The sequence below is a fragment of the Drosophila miranda genome, chromosome 4 (assembly GCF_003369915.1).
Source record: "Drosophila miranda strain MSH22 chromosome 4, D.miranda_PacBio2.1, whole genome shotgun sequence".
Classification (NCBI taxonomy): domain Eukaryota; kingdom Metazoa; phylum Arthropoda; class Insecta; order Diptera; family Drosophilidae; genus Drosophila; species Drosophila miranda.
In genome coordinates, this window is record NC_046677.1 from 16,486,520 (window position 1) to 16,503,982 (window position 17,463).

At 46.4% G+C, this 17,463-nt stretch overlaps 1 protein-coding gene and 1 long non-coding RNA gene across 11 annotated transcripts; one reads left to right on the top strand and one right to left on the bottom strand.

Moving 5' to 3' along the window:
- Positions 1 to 879: 879 nt before the first annotated feature.
- Positions 880 to 11,688, bottom strand: LOC108162609 (multiple epidermal growth factor-like domains protein 8). Its single transcript, XM_017297428.2, has 4 exons — positions 11,060 to 11,688; positions 10,583 to 10,999; positions 3,784 to 10,519; positions 880 to 3,724 (listed from the first exon to the last, which is right to left on the bottom strand). Exons 1-4 carry the CDS (start codon positions 11,429 to 11,431, stop codon positions 2,577 to 2,579), a joined length of 8,673 nt encoding a protein of 2,890 aa, XP_017152917.2. The 5' UTR covers positions 11,432 to 11,688; the 3' UTR covers positions 880 to 2,576.
- Positions 11,689 to 13,361: 1,673 nt separating this feature from the next.
- On the top strand, positions 13,362 to 15,993 carry LOC108163990. Of its 10 annotated transcripts, none has more exons than XR_004472989.1 (5): positions 13,363 to 13,721; positions 13,790 to 14,494; positions 14,555 to 14,713; positions 14,802 to 14,942; positions 15,051 to 15,993. It is a non-coding gene; the product is annotated as an uncharacterized LOC108163990 (long non-coding RNA). The 10 variants fall into 10 exon arrangements; XR_004472993.1 differs by having other exon boundaries at positions 13,790 to 14,480; XR_004472991.1 differs by having other exon boundaries at positions 13,790 to 14,299; positions 14,355 to 14,713.
- Positions 15,994 to 17,463: the final 1,470 nt, after the last annotated feature.

Here is a 17,463-nt window from a genome sequence, read left to right on the forward strand (position 1 = left end):
CTGAGGCAAAGCGTTTGAGCTGGCCAAAGACGCCTCCAACTTAATCACCCTGAACGACGGCTTTGAAATCTACACATTAACACAATGTCTGTCTAGAAATTCCCACATAACCGATTGGTTCATTTCCAAAACTCCGCACAGAAGCGATCACTTCCCTATTATTATTAAATTTTGATTTTACCCCTAACACCGACAGGACTCACCCCTTTCCAAAATCGCAAACTGACCTTGCCGATTGGGAATTCTTATAGAGGGAATGCAAACCAAAAGGATCAGGCCGAACGCCAAAGTCTCTAGTGGAATAAAAACACCCAGGATTTTAAGAACAAAAAACTGTTTCTTTTCCACTTCTTTAAAACCTACATGTCGACGGATGAACTCCTTAAATATAAAAGAGACAAATAAATGATATTTATCATCTACATCTATGGTCATGACTAAATACGTGGGCTTGAAACCAGAAAGCACAGAATAAATATTAAACATACACTATACTCGTATATATATTTTTATCATACATACGTATCTTCTTTATTGCAAACACAATTCAAAAATAATGATTAAAAAACATAATTATTAATAATATAAATACACATACATATATATTGCAGAATGGGACGCTTTGTAGTATAATTTCTAAATGTACATCAGTTCTAAAAATTTTTCTAAAACAAAAAAAGGGATACCTAATGGAGGGAGAGAGCGTGTTTTTCTTGTTCTTAACTAAAGTGATATATAGTAGTGAGAGTTTCTTTCTTACAACCTTCTTGTTACTGTTATTGAGACTTCATAGTGTATAGAGCGCGTTAGGAAAGATTCAGTTTGAAATTTGTTCGTCTGCTGTTGTGAGATGTATGCGTCTGGAAAGACTATCTGTCCTTTCGTAATTCCATGATTTGTTCGCTTATTTTCTGCGTGTGTGGTGTGTGTAAACATAACAAGTGTGTGTTTGGGTACGTAAATATAGTAGTGGGTTTGTTCTTAAAATAGTAGGTACATACATAAGTGCGTGACAAGTGCGTATTTCCGTAGAGATAGAGAGAGAGAGAGCTAATAAACTAATTGAGCAATTGCTTAGCTAAACCACCAACAGAGAAGGAAATATTATAATACTTTATACAAAATACAATTAGGGAGATATACACTTAAATACTTAGGTACGCGAGAATATAAATATAAATCATATTACATTGATTAGAGACAGACACGCACATACATATTTTAGGGGACATAGACATGACGAAACACCTGGATTAGACATTAACAACACATCGAACGAAGTTCGTCTAATGCTATGACACATTCAGTATACAATTAGTACACACATATATATATATAATACGTATTTCATGATTTCTTTGTTTCTTTTTTCGTATGGCTTTCTTGCTATCAAATTGACATGCTTATACATATATATATATATATCATATAGGTACAATATCAAATTCCTATTGCTGGCGAGTTGTTCACTTGGTTTCCGTTTCTGTTTATACGTTTGTTCTTATTCTTAACACTGGTTTAAATTCACAAATAGTACCGATTACACATATACACATATGAGCTAATTCTCAGCCAATTAGGTTTATATAGAGATTATGTATAATTCAAACCATACCAAATGAATACAGTCCTTTAAAAATCAGTCGAAATAATTATTTTTTGTTCTGTGATTTTTTTTTTTTACCGATTTACCAGTTCAGTTTTTTTGATACAATGTCGAGACCCAATTTTGTGGAGTATTCTTATTTTCTATTATATCTAATGTTTATCCATTTTCCTGTATGTTATCAATCAATATAGATATAGTATATATTTTATAGTTTATATGAAATTTATGTGTGCATTTTTCACAACTTGTGAGCAGCATTTTGCATCTTCTATATCAGCGGTTGGGCCGGCCTCCCTCGTATGACGTGTCGGAAGTGGTTTAACTATGTCCATCTGCCACCAATCCATTGGACTGCGAATTATTTCCACCATTTCACGGCTAAGACGACCGGAGTTGGAGGCAGAGGCAACCGTTGCCCCTGGCCCTGTGCTCCTTTCCGTGTCCCTGGCCTGCCTCGTGGTCGACTCTATGGAACAACCATGGCGATGTTTTGAAGTTCTACGTCGACTTGTGTGCTCGAAGAAGCACGCTGTATTTAGAAGTAGCCCAACAAAGCATTATTGTTCCGTGTCCTGCAAGTTGTTTTTGCAATTCTTAGGAATTCTCTTTTGCAGCATTCGCTTGGGGGCCTCTGCAGAATCCTGCACACGACATGTATGGGATTTTCGCAATTCTCGGCCACTCTCTTTAGCGGCATTCGCTTGTGCGTATCGAGTACGAGTATCAATGTGCTGCGCCACGTGCTAGCATTTGTATCAAGGACCGTTGCTACTAGTACTACATACTAGTATGTACATAGGATTAGTCATTATTTTCGTTATCTAAACGTTATGTACAAGTATTTTCCTAAGCTATATCAATATATATATGCATAGTATATGTCGTTTTGCATACGCACACACACGCAAATATTTCACTAGGTCCAAGGCTTCATGCCAACAGAAGAGATTCCTTATTGTGCAGCAGTTTATGCCGGATGGTGCGCCACCTGGTGGGCCCTCTGGGTACGCATAAATTGCCGTGTATTGAGTGGATATTGCCGCGAATAGGTGATTAGTGTTGAGCCGAGAGCGATGCTCAGCGGAGCTCTAGAGCGCCCTGGCAGGCTAACGAAAACCGTACCCACAGCAGCCTGATTATCCGACGTGGGCTCAATGGCCACCATCATGATGTCCCTGGCATGGCGGTGGCGCGTGTACCTTGGCGGTATAGGGTCTCCCGTGGACGCTTGCTCCTGGAGCAGCAAGGCTTGACGGGCTCGCTGGCGCATGGCCCGTGTGGAGGTGGACGCGCGCGGACTCTCCGTGTCCAAACTGTTGGATGCCAAGAAGATCTGCGCAAAGGGTCGCTTGGCCAGGTGCAGCATTTCCACAACATGCTGTCGTCTGGCCCGTCTCAGGTCCGCCGTCTGCTTCACCTTCCAGACAATCACACAGACAGCCAGGAAGAGGAAAAAGCAGGAGAAGAACACCGAGAAGAACACAAACAGATCAATGTGCAGCTGATCTTGGCGAAAGACCACAGATCCATAGCTAGGCTCTGGTCCGGCGTTCGCACGCAGTGCAATAAAGAATCGCGTGGCACTCAGGTTGTGTGCGTGCTGGGGCAAGGTGAGAACCAGTCGATTTCTCAGCCCAAACAGCCGCAGCAGCGTGTTGCAATGGTTGAGGGTGACATGTGTGCTTAGGTCTTTGGCATGCTGATCCTTCACTATAAAGTTGTGACCCCCGTGGCTCTTGCAGTCGTGCAGCTGTGGCACATAGTAGCTGTTCATGCTCATTCCGCCGCCATCCTTATCCGCATAGATACGTCGCTCGGGCGTAAATAGCTTTTGAATGGTCACATTATCATGCCTGGGGAGGGCCACGTTCAAGGGCCGATCGCGCTGCTGCTTGGGCCCCCAATTGTAGCGATTGTCCAAGAATATCTCATGGTAGCCAGTCGTCTCGTTGGTCTCCACAATAAAGGAGTCGTCCTGCGGGGACATGAACACATCCAACTCACCCTGGGTCACATCGATGATTATTCGTATGTCCACGTTCATGAAGCGTGGCTGGATAACAAAGAACACCGTCTGGCCGGGCTTCAAGGCGGCGGGCTTTGACTTGCATTCCTCTGCGGAATGATGGGAAAAATGATTACCAAATAATAAAATGAATGGCTGAGGGACTCACCTATCGGTTTGGCGTCGAAGCACATGCGCGACTCCACCGTGATCTGTTTGTAGCACTGATGTCCATCGATGGGATTGCCCGCGTAAGAGTCCCGACACTTGGAGCACTGCACACTCCAGCAGAGCTGGGCCGAGTTCTTGCCCCCACCCGCTGTGCAGGTGGCATCGCTTTCCGTGTTATTCGCACAATTACACTTCTCCCCAGTCACGGGGTCACAGATGCTGCCATGGCCATGGCACTGGCAGGGGCGGCACTCCTTGTGCAGATCCTCGCTGCCCCGAAAGTAGCCCGTGAGGCAGCTGTCGCAGCGATCGCCGGCCGTGTGATTGCCGCACCGCAGACAGGTGGCATTGTGGGCAGGACCCTCGAGCAGTATGCGATCCAAATCAGAGCGTGACATGTTGAAGACAGTCGGATCCGAGTCGTAGGCCACACAGACATCGCTGTGGCCGTGGCAGTACTCCAGGCAGGGCTGGCAGGAATGGCCCTCGCGAGGATTGCCCACAAACAATGGCTGGCATTTCTCACACTGCTCCCCCATCGTGTTGTTGTGGCACTTGAGGCAGATGTCCAGCAGGCTGCTCGACTCGCAGTTGGAGTGGCCGTTGCACAGGCACTGGATGCTGCAGTTGGCGCCCACATAACCGAAGTCGCACTGGCACTCGTCCGGACTGACGCACTTGCCGCGGACACATCCTTGGCTGCAGACGGGCAGGCAGGTGCCCTGCTCCTCGCGATATCCCTGCGCGCAGACGCACTTGTAGCCCAGCGGGGTGTCCAGATCGATGCACTGCTCCGAGATGGCATGGCAGTTGTGGTGTCCGTTTGTGCACTCGTTCTCGGCCGGACAGTGGATGTAGTGCCAGGATACGACATCCGCATGAGTCAGATGGGAGTCGTTGCGCCATGTCGAGTAGATTAGATCGCAGGTGGAGCCCGACGGATGCTCCTGCTTGCTCTCCAGCGCACCCTCTGTGCAGATGCCATCTCCGTTGAGACCCTCGCGGGCACACCAGCCGCAGTGGGCATGCTCCAGACAGCTGGAGCACTGCTGATACACATGACACGGCTCCGGGCAGCGATCCAGCTCGGCAGACTCCAGTACCAGCCCGCAGACACCGCCAGCACAGAGCAGCGGCTGCGAGCTGGGAGACAGGCACTGGCCCAGCATCGTCGACCATTTACAGTCCTTTTGATCCTGGTCCGTGTTGGTCAGACAGCTGCTGCAGTTCTCATGACTGTGACAGGGCGGTGCACAGCGATCGATTACGCGGTATTGGTTCTTCTCCACCAGCTCCTTGGAAATGCACTCGACGCTGCCCAGCTCGTTTCGGGCCCACTGGCACTGCGGCTGCAGCAAGCAGGACTCACAGTTGAGCCAATAGCACTGGGGTAGAGGACACAGCCCTAGGACAGCCACACTCTGGTCATTTCCACACCAGGCACTGCGCCAGCAATCAACGCCAGCGGGCACGCATCGCCCTTGGATTCCACATTGATCGCACCACTGACAGACGGGCGTCACCTCGTGATGGGTGGGCCAGGCGGCCAGACAGGCGCTGCAGCTGCCAAAGCTCGAGCAGTTCCTGCTGGCCATCCAGGCATCCGTGCAGGCGGCACCATTGTTGACCACCAGCGTGCCATTGTGATTGGCGCAGGGCGTTCGACCCTGGCTGAAGCAGTGGCTACTGAAGCTGTACGTATTCTGAACGGTGCAATAGCTGCAGCCCATGTAGTGCCGGCACAGATACTTCCCGCTGCTCCACAGCTGGCAAATGTCCTCGGGCAAAGCGATCCTCGTGACATGGCTGTGCGTGGCACTGCCATCCCAGCCGCCAATCACGAATATCACTCCGGTATCGGGATCAATGGCCATGTCCTCGGCATAATTGGAGGCTGGAACGCGACCAATCAGCTCCACATCTTCGGTGAGTCGCACCCACTGGTTGCACGAGTAGACATAGGCTATCAGGACATCTGTGGCATTGTAGGGGATGGTCCTGCCCCCATAGACGATCATGTAGTGTTCGGTGCTCACTGCCGAATGGAAGTAGCGAGCCCTGGGCAGGTTCGTAGCGGGTGCATTCAGTTCCTTGAAGCTGGGCAGCTCCGTCCAGCTGAGCTTTTGCAGATCCAACGCATACAGATTGCTCTGCGGCTGCGAGGCATAGCCTCCGAACAGATACAGACTCTGGGTCTCTGCATGGTAAACGGCACTGTGGCCGTACAGCACGGGCATTCGTGCGCCCATTGCCTCCAGCTTCTGCCAGCGTCCTGTGTCCAAACTGTATTCCCAGAGCTCTAGAGGCCGCGACTTGTTCAGGGTGAGGCCGCCCACAAGCAGCAGTGATTCATGCTCTTGGTAGCGTACATGAGTGAGGGTATGCCCGGCCAGACGAGGCGGCGGCTCTGCCGTTTCCACATCCTTTGAGTCCACCTCCACTTTGATTTGACTCCAGCGTTGATTCTGTATCGAAAACATCCAAAAGTCATCCAGCAGTCGCGTATTCACGCCGATACCGCCATAGATATAGATGATCTGACGCTTTACATAGATCTCAGAGGCATGAAAGTACCTGCCGAGGGGCATGCTATCCTCGGGGGTGGACGACTCCACGGTGACCTGCAGCCAAGTGCCGTTCTTGATGTCAAACTGTCGGAAATCATTGAGGGGCCCATGATTCGGAGAGTAACCGCCAAACATCCACAGGGAACCCCTTCGATCTGCGCTAACCGAGTGCCCAAAGCGTGGTATGGTCTTCCTTAGATGCTCCTGGCTCTCGCTCAACAGCTGCGTGTTGAACAGCTCCGTCAGCACCAGATGATGCGGCTGTACTAGGGTGGAACAATCTGCCCCAGCGTAATTGACATTGCTGCAAATGCAGCGTCCGTATTCCGTGTCGCAGTAGCCCTGTCCGCGCTTGGCATTGCAATTGCTCGGACACACCTCGATCTCGCAGCGAGCGCCCACATATCCCGCGGGGCAAACACACCGCATCTGTGAGTCGCATATGTGCGGCGGCAGGCAGCTCCCAGCCACGCAGTTCTTGACGGAGTACAAGGCATTGAAGCCGAAGTGGCGATGGTCACCAGCCTGCTTGTAGTGTACCGTGACATGGCTCGACCGGGCCTCAATGATGCGCGCCGAACTATAGGGGGCACAGACCACGGCCAGCAGTTGATTCTGTTGTGTGGCTCCCGTGAGATCCGGCAGACTGTCGTATATGTACACAGCATTCTCGTCACAGTCCATGGCCAGGCTCTGCCACTGGAACTCCAGCTGCAGCAGCGACTTTTCCGCCTGCAGCGTCTTGGGTTGGAGTATCCACAAGCATTCCTTCACCTCGAGACTGGCGCCCCAGGGCGAACGATAGGCCTGATAGGAGCCAATGGCACTGCGGCCAATGTTAGAGAGTATTCCTCGGGACTCGCATTGGTAGTAGCACTGTCCGCCGTCTCGTGGGTCGCCATAGTAGCCGGGGGCACAGGAATCGCACTTGAGGCCCTGGGTGTTGTCCTTGCAGTAGCACTCGCCGTTGCTTACGTTGCAGATGCCCAGATCCTGGTTGCCATGGCCATTGCACTCGCACGGATGACATCCCTGCGGGGCGGTGGCATTGCCATGACTCCCCTGGCGACATCTCTCGCAGCGTTCGCCCTCTGTCCAGGCTTGGCATTGGTCGCACTTTCCAAGTCTCTCGGCACACGTTGAATGATTGTTGCAGCCACAACTCAATCCGCAATCGCTGCCTGTCCAGCCCAAGTCACAGCGACAGCTGTAGTCGGGCGGCCCCGAGCAGAAACCATTCTGGCAGAGCTCAAAGCAGGTGCGCACACAACTGAAACGACCATCGCCCACGTATCCCCTCCGACAGTGGCAGTTGTAGCTGCCCTGGGTGTTGGTACACTTGGCCTCCTTGTGGCAATCGTGGAGTCCCAGTCCGCATTCGTCTACGTCCGGGCACTGGGCATACGCCCATTCGGCATCATGATGGGAGGAGCTGTTCAAAGCCAGCGAACAATTGCCGGCACTGTAGCTAAAGTCGCCCTGCATGCAGATGCCCTCGATGGGATTGTCGCGATCGAAGCACCAGCCACAGCTGAGAGTACGCAGGCAGGCGGAGCAGTTGCGATGCTGTTCACAGGATTTACACTGCTGCTGGAGGGGAGGCAGAGGCTGCTGCTGCTGCTCATCTGTTGTTGTTGCTGCTTTCTCCTGTTGTCGTGGCACCACCTGATCCATCCACTCGCGACACATGCCAAACTGATATTCGCTGGTGTACACCGCGAAGCTGAAGCACTGGGCTCTGGCCTCACACCACACACAGCGTCCACGCTCGCTCAGACACTCCTGACAGCCCTGGCGTTCCCGGCAGGATCTTGGACACTGCTCTACGGCTCGCACGCTGCTGTTGGATTTGCCAATCCTGCCGCAACGTGCATCCTCTGTCCACCATTCGCACAGGCCACTCGACGCACAGGCCTCACAGCTCACGTAGTTTGTGCAATTGGAGCATTGCGTGGGTTTGCTTATGAGATACGACCAGTGGCTGGTATCCTTGGGATCTGTGCACACAGCCGACTCGTTGACGGACCTCAAATGGCATTTGGCCGTCAGGGGACACCACGAACAGGAGGCATCGGTGAGGCAGTGCAGGCAGTTCTCGTACTTCGTGCAGTGTCCCGAGTAGTACGGTTCCAGATACTCAAACGTAAAGGCATTCAGTTGTCCCCCGTGCAGATGCTGCAGTTCCATTTTGGTCTTTTGATACGTGTTGTAGATGCTGTTCAAACCGATGCGACGACGCGCCTGAAAGTCTATGAGGAATGGCATCTCTGTGGTGGGTAGCGGCACATTGCTGCAGTAGGATTGATTGGAGCTCTGCGAGGTGACATTCACCAGCTCGTCGAGATTCAGTCCCAGCCCAAATCTCAGCAGCGACGAGGAGTAGCTGCTGCACACCTGTATGGCCGAGTTGTTCCACTGCTGTTTGGGCCGCACAAATCCCACGAGGCGTGCCAGCATTTCGCCCTCGAGTTTGTGCTCAAAATGGGTGGTGAACGGCGGCGAGGAGAAGTCCACCATGGTGGCATTCACAATACCCACATAGTCGGGCATTGTAAAATTGATGGGATAATGGTATTTGATGTACGTGAGTCCGGGCCTCCGATCGTTGATGGTGCAGAGCGTGGGCGTGCGTATCTCTGTGCCTTGGTCGCCCCACCAGCCAGTCGATTCGCCACAGATGCCATAGTTGTCGTCGCGATGATGGCACTTGGCATTCTGTACGCACCACGTGCACTCGTTTAGGCCCAGTTTGCTTGTGACCGAGAAGGCCTTGCCGCCGCCTGAGCCCTGCTTGCCCCACTTGCTGCCATGCACCAGACACGAGTGGCAATCCCCCAGCGAGGGGCATATGCCAGGACACCTCGTTGTCTGTAGATTCGTCGTACAGTTCGCGCCAATGGTGCGTCCGTAGCAGCTGCTGTCTGCAGAGCACCAGCCACACTCTGGGTTTGACAGGCAGGCCGTGTGGGAGGGATGCAGTCGGCAGGAGACCTCCGGATTGTACAGCGTATTCTCCACTCTGAGCACCTGCGGCAGTTCGTAGGCAAACAGATCGGCATTCACATTCCCATGATAGCCTCCTACAATCAGCAGCGTATGATTGCGACGCAGTGCCGCCGCCTGTGCAAACACACCCTGGACCTTGGGGTAGAGACTGTCCTCGGCGGACACCACCTGATTGATCCAAATGTGGCAGCTCAAATGGTACCAGTACATCTGATTGTCGTAGCAGATCTCATCCTTGTTGTGCCGATGCGTATAGCCCCCGAAAACGATCATATAGTTACCCGATATGGTGGCCGTGTGGAAGGCCCTCTCTCTGGGTATATTCGTGTCCCGCAGCGCCGTACGTGGGTACAGTATCTCCGTCCAGTGCATTTGATCCAATTGAAAGGCGAAGATGCGATCCGAGAGCTTAGAGAAGCGTGCCAGGCTGGTCATGATGCCACCGAAAACAATCAGCGAATGTGTGGCCCTGTAGTACACCGTCGAGTGAGCCGCCAGTCGCACATCCAACGTTTTGCCACCTCTCGGCTTGACCAGCTCCCACTGAGAATCCTCCGACAGGGGCAGGGCAATGCGATAGACGCTGGAGGAAAATTCTCCCGTCTCCAGGCTGCCACCAAACATATACAAGTGATCCCGGGCAGTGTTCAGAGTGTGCCTGGCCACCGCCGGGGGCTTTATCTTCGACCTGATGGCCATTTGTTTCCACTTGCCGCCACTTTCCGTATTATTGTACTGCCAGAGATCGCTGTAGAAGCTGCCATTGGCATGTTTCCCACCAAAGATGACGAAACCACCCGGCACACGATCTGCTGCATGTCCATAGCGCCCGTGGGGCTTGTGATCGGTGACCTCTTCGAGGATATCCTCTAGATATTCGTTCAGTTCCTCGTCGGTGGAATTGGCATTGACTATAGTAAGAGGCAGGGAGGAGCGTGTGCGTCGCTGATGCAGATTCGATTCGGCCAGCGTGTACAGAATGTTGCGAAAGAAGCTAACATCGCTATTGAGGCCCCACAGCTTGGCCTCATCCTCGTTCTTGTGCTGGAGCACAGCTTTCAGCAGGGTATGGTCGATCTTCTGAGGATGATAAAAGTGTCGCCGGCTCTGCAAGGCAATGCCCCATTCATCCTCCCACTGACTGGTGCTAAAGCGGTAGATCTGAATGAGACAAAAACCAAATTAGCTTCAAAAGTGAGAGAGTTTTTCTTGTCTTTTCTTTACCTGCAATGTGCTTATCACATTATTCAGATCATAGCCACCAAACACAAACAGAGCATCCTCCTCTTCAATGTAGACAGCTGTATGTGCTGCACGCGGGGTCATGCCTTCGGCGTCGGTGGCCAGCCAGCGCCAGCTGTTGCCATGAGGATCATCGCTGAGATCACATAGGCGGCCACTGTAGCCTGGCGAACAGTGGCATATGCTCTTCTGGCACTTGCCACGACCCTGACTCTCGCCACACTTCTGGGGACAGGCCTCGTCCTCACAGTCGGGACCCACCCATTCGCCATGGCACACGCATTGATGGCCAATACATTTGCCATGATTGTGGCAGTTGTTCAAGCAATTTGATATGTAATAAGAAGCCCGAAAGCCATCCAGCACATAGTTGGTATCGCTATACATAAGGATCAACATCTAGAAGGGGGAAATATTAGATGTTTAAGGGTATATGGCCTCTAGTTGGTAATCGCTTACACTGCCACTTCGGGCCACCAGTCGCTGGGGCTGTGTCCGACCACTGAAGCTGCCCAGGAGGGTGGAATTGAAGGAGTCGCCATCGTAAACGTAAATATAATCGTAGGAACACTCGGTGCCCATGCTGTGGAATGTCAACGTTATAAACTGGCTATCATTCTTAGCCTTGATCAGCCATTCGCAATGCGAGTCCTGCGTATAGTTGAAGCCGGATGGGCCATCGCTGATCTCTCCATAGGGTTCGGTGAAAACTTTGCGACTACGGTCGCATGGCGCTGGCGGCGGTAAGTGGAGTTGTTGTGATTGAAGCGGCGATCGCAAGGTGATTATCCAGAATGTCAAGGTTGCCAACAACGCGTACATTTTTTGCATTTTAATTGCTGCTTTCGCAGCTCACTTTTTTATGCAAATTTTCAACAGCAGCTCTAGGAGACCATTGGTAATATTTACATCCGGATTTTGCCAGCTTTTTTTGCCCCTGGTCTTACATTGCATCGAACTAGGCGCCTGCGGCCTAGGTCACTGGCGTGACCGAATTTAACAGAGAACAAATTTGTTTTACTTGCAATTTTTTTGCTAAAAATTTGTTGAAAATATTCCGATTTATTTACAGCAGTGTGACCGCCAGTCACATCGATAAAATATACCGTCTGACCCTCCGAAATATACCGTATAAAAAATATACCGTAAATATACTGACGAATTCAAGTTATATTTTACATATTCCTCGTTGTTGATCTTCCGTGGAATATTACGAGATAGATAGATCTCTCAGCCATGCCCACTGAACTTTATCCGATTAGTGAATATATTTTCTAATTGACTGGTTTATTTTAAACACTTGCTTTTATTGCATTTTGCGTAAAAAATGGTTTTAGCGAAATAGGTAAAAAAAAAGGTTTTAGCGAAATAGGTCAAAACAAAAATATGAACTATTGCTCAATTTAGAGATTCTGTTGAATAATTCTGGCTAACTAAAACCTTAGTTTTGCCCACATAATTTAAGGACATTGATAAATAAATTTTCTGCAAAATTGGTTAGTTTTAAGTCCTTGCTTTTGTTGTATTTTGAATTAAACAAGGTTTAAACAAAATGGTTAAACCAAAAAACAGTCTCAATGTTGCTGGTATCTTAAGACATGATGCCCGCATAGGCCTTTTTATACCCTATTTCGTTAATTTAATATAAAGATAAAACGTAATTTATAAAGACCTTTTCTCAAATCGATATGTTATAGACATATTCATGTATATTATTAGTATCTTGTATATATTTATCTTGATCCTGATACCTAAGGAGCCTGGGATGACAAACCTTTTGTCATTTCTATAATTTTCTTTTCCCTAGGGTATGAAAATTAGTGTTGCCGGTAATCATTGTTGTCAACCGGTTATTCACAAATAAATACTCGTTTTTGATATTCCGTCAAATATTCCCAGCTATATAGACCTCTCAGTTTTGCCCGGATAATTTTATATGATTGATGAATCAATTTTGTTCAAGATTAACTACTTTTAAGTTTTTGCCTATTTTTTGTTTTGACAAAAACACGGTTTCAACAAAAAGGTTAAAAAAAAGGATGCAATGTTGCTGGTATTTGCAGACTCTTTTATTGTAAACCAGAGTATGGGCGTTTGTCTACACTATTTCGTTAACATTATATAAAGATACTGTTTTCCAAGCTGCTTTCAAACGTAATTAGTATTCATGCTTTTGATTAGTGTCTTGTATTTATACATATCTTGATCCCGATACCTATTATTGGTCTCTGCAAGAAGACCACTAACTGCAAAATATCGCTGAAATAGCTTTAAAACACAGACTGACTAGCTTCGAGCCAGATGACAAACATTTCCTCTATTCCATCATATCCCCAGGGTATGAATTTTGTCAACGGTAAAAACGTAAGAATAAGTCTTATTGTTGCAGGGAAATTGTTCCGAAAAAAAATCCCTCCACGAAGAACGGATTTCCCAACACAAAATAGAGAGCAAGTCCCACCAAACTTGAGCGCCAAATAGAATTTGCTCGAAAGTGAATGAGCGAAAAGGATTTAAATACAATCCACCGGAATAACTGATGCAAGGAAGTACGATTTGAGAGAGCCAAAATTCCAAAAAACTTGTGTATGGAATTTTCTATACCATTTGTTCGTAAATATACCTTTAAAAATTAAATTAAATTTATTAGACTGAAAATTGGAAAGTGGTCGGTGGGTATTTAAGTACCACAAGGTGCCCGTAAACAGAGAACGAAAAATACCAGATTTTAAAATAATTCTTATCGCACAAAAATACCGATATTTTTTTCCAACTAACCATGTGCATCGAATCAAAAGTCGCGGATATATTTTACTGTAACTAAGACAACAGAAAAAAGCCTGCCGTGGCCTACACTGCTGAAGTGAGGACTTTCCCCAGGAGCGATGTCCTCAACGACTATCCGGCAGTATCTTGAACTTGAAGTTGAGGTGAAGAAAATTCATATCTTAGTACTCTCTGGCCACCGTCCACCAAAATGCAACAATGAATGGCAACAAAAAATAGTTCGCGCCTAGGATCTATTTCAAATCGTAATTCGAATTTCAAATCGTTCATGACAGAAAAGAGACTAAAATACACAAAAAAAAATAAATAACGGAGATAGCAGAAACTGGTTGTGGTAAGTTTATAAAATATACATAAGTATGTATGTATGTATTTTCTTTTTCCATGATTATTATTTTGCAGCCATTAAATAAACAAACAATAAACGCTGCAGCTCTAGTGTTGTTTCTACAAGCGGATTAAACTGGAAAAGTCCAGGAATTACAGGAGGAGCACCAGGAAACAAAGCGAGAGATATTCCAGCAAACTGCAAGCAATCAAGGGCAAACTAACTTCCAAACAGAGCTGCTGCAATTTTAAGGGAGTCTAAAGAGTCCACAACTTTTGTGTGCCGTTTAAAAGTACATATATAAACACTAAAAGTCTCCTAATTATAAATGTGTACTCCCATTTGGTTGCAACAGTTGCCCGGAGTGCACTTTCCATTGCCACAAAAGCCATTAAATAAATTAGAAAATTTCAACTGGTCGGGCATCAATAAGCAGCGAGTCCTTGTTAGTTCCAAGTGTTAGTTTTCCCTTTGGGTGATAAACTTTTGTAATTAGCTTCAGGGGCACCAAGATGCGAAGAACTATCTAATCATATTGAAATAAGATGGTGTCCATCTCCAATTGTGTTGAAGTATCCATATATGTATGATTCGTAATTCAATTTGACTTTATCCTATTCACGCTTTAAATCGTTTCAGCAGCCGGAAACAGGAAGCTTCATGAGAGGAATTAATCTACGATTTTTGCAGTACAATTTTTTATATTTGGCAAGAAATTGGAATACATTATCGCCATCAACGCAGCTACTGCCTTGAGGTGTAGCAGTACGTGGAATTAGGTTTAATTTTCTCCTTAAATGGTAAACATAAGCTTGGCTGAAATGAATTTCCTTTCACAGGAAGCTCCAGAGAGGAGAATTAAATTGGATTGAGCCCAGAGTTCGGAGTGCGCCTGTGGCACTGGGAAATTTTCATTGAATGTAATGTACTGCTTACTGGCATTTGGCTGAACAAGAACATAAAATCCAGCACAAAAGCACTACAAACTATGGAAATTAGTATGTGGACTCTTTATGTTGACTCTAAAATAATGTACTATGAGACTCACAATTAATTTCCTGAATATTTATTTTCTACTGATTACAGTTACTCTGGCGAATATATGACCATTACGACAGAAATTGTTGACTGATTGTTAGCTTTAATATAAAATAGAATTATTTTGTATCTAAGCAGCTGAATATTATACAAACTGTAGTGAATTTTACAATAGTATTGTGTGTGCTTGTAAGTGAATCAATTTCGGTTTTTTTCCACTCTCTCTCGCAAAGTGGACAAAGATTTATGTAATTTTGTTCATGCGTTTAATGACATCTTCTTTGTCTTTCGTTTCAGACATAATCGATAAACTATAAAAAAATGAAGCCAAAGTATAAGCAATAAACCCCTTAACGGAAGCAATTGAAAATCGAAAAATAGCAACATGGAAATTGATGCCCATCTTTGGATTTTCCCAGCCATTATTCTTTAATTTTCCCAGCATAGAATGGGGCTTCTGGCCCCAACAATGGCAATAATAACTAAAAAGGCTTTTGTATTTGATGTCCATTAAAAAAGAGTACAACGAATACATGGAGTAAAATGGAACAAAGGCATTGACAGCTGCAAAACAATTGCACAACTAATCAATGAGGGCCATCAATGGACGCCAGTAAGAACAGGAGAGAGTGCAATGAGAGTGGAAATAAGTAAAGAAAAAACATTAGGAAAACAATTAAACTAATTGCCGTCAATTTATACGCAACAAAGACAAAGACACACTGTGCAAAAGGGAAACCAGAAACGAAAGAAAACGGAAAAGTTCATACAAAAAAACCAAAAAGTTTTATAGGAGAAAACTGATGCTGCTGGAAAGTTTTGCCCAGCACCAAAAAGTAAACCGCTAAATGAAGGAAGTCGGAGGAAAAGCTCGAATAGAGCGGGCATCCATTAACTTGGCCACTAATGAAACCACATTGAGAGAGTAACCAGCAGCAACACCACCAACATTTCTACCACTGGCAACATCTAACTAATTGACACCGTCTTGCGAATTAGTTCACTGCACAGAAAAATTCTGATTGCATTGCCCATACGACTCGCGTGACAGACGCGCTCCCCTCCTGATTGAATGTGCAGATTGCAGTAATTTGTCATAAAGTTACAGACTTTAAAAAAGACTTACGATTAGGATAAATTTTAGTTGAAGGTTCAGCAGGGGGTGAAGTAGTCAAGTACAATGTAAAATAATTTTGTGTAAAGTTAAGTAAATAATACAAGAAAAAATTATATTGTCTAATTCTTCTCCTCAGGTATTTGTTACGCTTTTCTAGCAACCGTAAACAAAAGTCAAGGTCCGAACCTCCTGGCATCGTTTGTGGTCTTGAGAACAACAATTTGTAGTTTGCAATTTTTTAAGGGGACAAACTAAAATTCGTGGAAAGTGAGTGAGATTAAGTTTAATAGAATAAAATGTACAGGTATTCCCATTCATTCTCATTTCTGTAATGTGTGCCTTCAATTAAAAATTATCTTTCTTTCTGCAAGAATGAGTTCCTTTCGCTCTTGCGTTTCATTTGCCATCATGAAGCGTTAAGTCCAGAGAGAAATGCACGCCTTCGAAATAATTGATTGAAGCTGCATGCAAAGCGAATAATCTTTTCCATTTCTGACTCATCGCCAACTCAATTGTCAGTCGTTAATGCGATCGCCATTTGTTCATATTTATTTATTGCATACTCGGACATTAATATTTGATTATACTTTTAATGCTGTACCATGCCAGCCTTGTTAAAGCGCTATGTGCAGAGGGAAATTTCCAATCAAATATGAGTTTAATACCCATCATCGTTAATATCTTTGGCCCCCATTAGACCTATGATTGACTCGTTAAACTTGTTATTCTTTATTGAAACTTCTAAGAGATGGACTGCACTTTTATTCCATCTCTGTAGAAATTCAGACATAAATTCCTACCAGCTGCGCTCGAGGAGGACACAAGCACAAGTCCCTCTTCATCCCATCCCCAAAACCCATAACAGACCATTACACTGCCAAAGCTGTTTGCCGTCCGCATTGCGGTTCCCAGACCTGTTTGTACAATTGCATTGTACACTAGATAATATTTATTACATTTTTGTTTACCTCCGCCACACAGGTGTGAAGTTTAATAAATTTGAATGCCGTCTTTTGCCTGCTGTGCGGGATTTATTCGCTCTTTAACAATTTATGCGGCCATAATCATTTACTACAATAGAAAGTATTTCAACAAAAGCTTTTCAGATATGATGTTATCGTTGTGGCAGCTTCAAAGCCAGGTGCCTTATCTGCTTAGCCCTCAATAGCCTGGAAATTGATCCACTTAGACTCTAGCCATTGCCGTTGACAACATGGCTACATGTGCTACATCATGCATCCTGCTGTTAGCTTTGTAGCCCCCGACTAACTGCTGTTTGCCACACATCTATACACTTATTCAAATATTTTCAGGCTGCTATTGCACCAAATATTCTCCACCTAATGATGCAGAAATGTAAAACAACTGTGTCCGTGATCACCAACTCAGACGGTTTCCAACCCATTTCCCATCTCATGTGGAGACGAAAAGAGAGAAATTGCCTAGGGATTTTTTGTATTCTGCGTGACGAAAGAGTATTTTTTTTACATCTCAAACGTGAATGGAAATCGAAAACTGTATAATATGTATCCATGCTGAATTAGGGAAGAGATGCCCAAAGCATCCTCTAACAGCGTGGATAATATTTCAATT